Source organism: Etheostoma spectabile, chromosome 16 (assembly GCF_008692095.1).
Source record: "Etheostoma spectabile isolate EspeVRDwgs_2016 chromosome 16, UIUC_Espe_1.0, whole genome shotgun sequence".
Taxonomy (NCBI): Eukaryota; Metazoa; Chordata; class Actinopteri; order Perciformes; family Percidae; genus Etheostoma; species Etheostoma spectabile.
Genome location: NC_045748.1, coordinates 24,307,533 through 24,309,211, shown reverse-complemented (window position 1 = coordinate 24,309,211; position 1,679 = coordinate 24,307,533). Strand labels below are relative to the sequence as shown.

At 40.1% G+C, this 1,679-nt stretch overlaps 1 protein-coding gene across 1 annotated transcript in view; it reads left to right on the top strand.

Annotated features, from left to right (window-relative positions):
* Positions 1-1,679, top strand: part of LOC116704743 (lysozyme C) — a 5,252-nt gene that overhangs the window by 439 nt on the left and 3,134 nt on the right. Inside the window, exon 2 of the mRNA XM_032540348.1 lies at positions 1,597-1,674. Coding sequence (XP_032396239.1) covers positions 1,597-1,674 — 78 coding nt within the window. The remainder of the gene's footprint in view (positions 1-1,596; positions 1,675-1,679) is intronic.

The window sequence follows — 1,679 nt, the reverse complement described above, 5'->3', positions numbered from 1 at the left end:
CTGGGGGGGCCATAGGCAGGCTGGGTGGGGGGGGACTCATATTAGTGTTAAAAATCCTCAGTGAAATTTTCAAGCCATGGGACCTTTAAGAAAAATTGAGTAGATATCATGAACCAGCTCAAATTCACAACAAAAGAAGGGAGCCCCACGCATCGTGAATTAAAAACAATTTAAATATTACTATAAAATAGGATAAAACATGTATTTCAGTTGTGTAGTGATTGCATGCAGGAAGGTGAGTGTATGAAAAACAAACCAGAACCCAAACCAGAACCCAAGTCAACCAAGAGCAGACCCTGCTGACTGTAGGGCACAGAGCTCTGAACTGCTCAGCCCCAGCCATCTTAAATAGGACATAGGAGGCAATCAGGCAGAGTGGATTCAGGTGTCAGCTCGCCACTCAGACCGCCTCCTAATCACCTACCGGGCAGGGGTCATCTCAATGTCATGGTGACTGATTACACATCTCTAGCTAGTTTTTAATTTGAAAAATCACCTGCAAATTGTGCATAAAGGTTTATTTTTGACCTTGGAAAAAAAAGTAGGTAGATAATAATCTCAAGGTTTCAACCACATCTCAATCTTAGTAGTTGAGTGTGTTTACATCAACACCAACATTCCACTATTATTTTGAATATGATAATTCCGGTTTTGTAACAGCTAATGTAAACAGAATATTCCATTTGGATATTCCAAATAAGGCCTTTCTTCAATAGCATTTTCTGATTAAGACGTGGGATTCTAGAGGCATTCTTTGGACACGGTTACTCAATCTGGGTTTTTACTGCAGTTTGTGACAGTTTACAACCTCTTGCCTGATGCTCAGCTCTGTGCGTTGCTATGGTTGCTGTACACAAACCAACCAGCTGACAGTTTGCAAGGCTGCAGACCTGATAAGAATGAAAAACTTTTTTTTTTATGAACTTTATTTATACATTTTCAATTTACATAGAAGAAACGACAAAGATGCAACATACTACAAACCCAACCACCAAGGCTCAAACAGCAACAAAAGAGGAAAAAATTAAAAACTAAAAATTAAATAAATAAAATATAGCTACACACAGTTCTTGAACCTCACTTCACACTGCTCAGACTGGGAACATTATGCAGTATCACACCACATATAACCTTATACAATCAATGGGCAAAGGAGAATTACATCATGTGAGGGATACATTTAACAAATTCTACAACGGGGGCCCAGGTTTTAGCATATCTATCCCGTAAATTATTCCGATTATATCTCAACTTCTCTTATCGTATCGCAAAAAAACGCTACTTTTAAACATTACCAAAGACTTGGATATCAACAGGTGTTTGGATCATCACTAAGCCGATCTTTTCAAGAAGCTGGTTGAAGGAATGAGTGGGACGCTCACATGTTGCACGGCTACGTGTAAAGGGGACCATTAGTGGAATATTGACGAAATTAGCCATGTAAACAGTTAGTCGGAATACTGTCTTTTTTCAGAATAAGGGCAAAAACTGGAATTTTATGTGTATGTAAACGTAGTCATTGACCTTCAGACAGGGGACGTCCAATGTTGATCTTTTAAGGGGTCTTTGTGGGGGACTGTTCTGTTACTTCTGCAGGGGTTTGTCTGAGCAAGTGGGAGTCGAGTTACAGCACGGCAGCCATCAACCCTAACTCAGACGGATCCACTGACTACGGCATC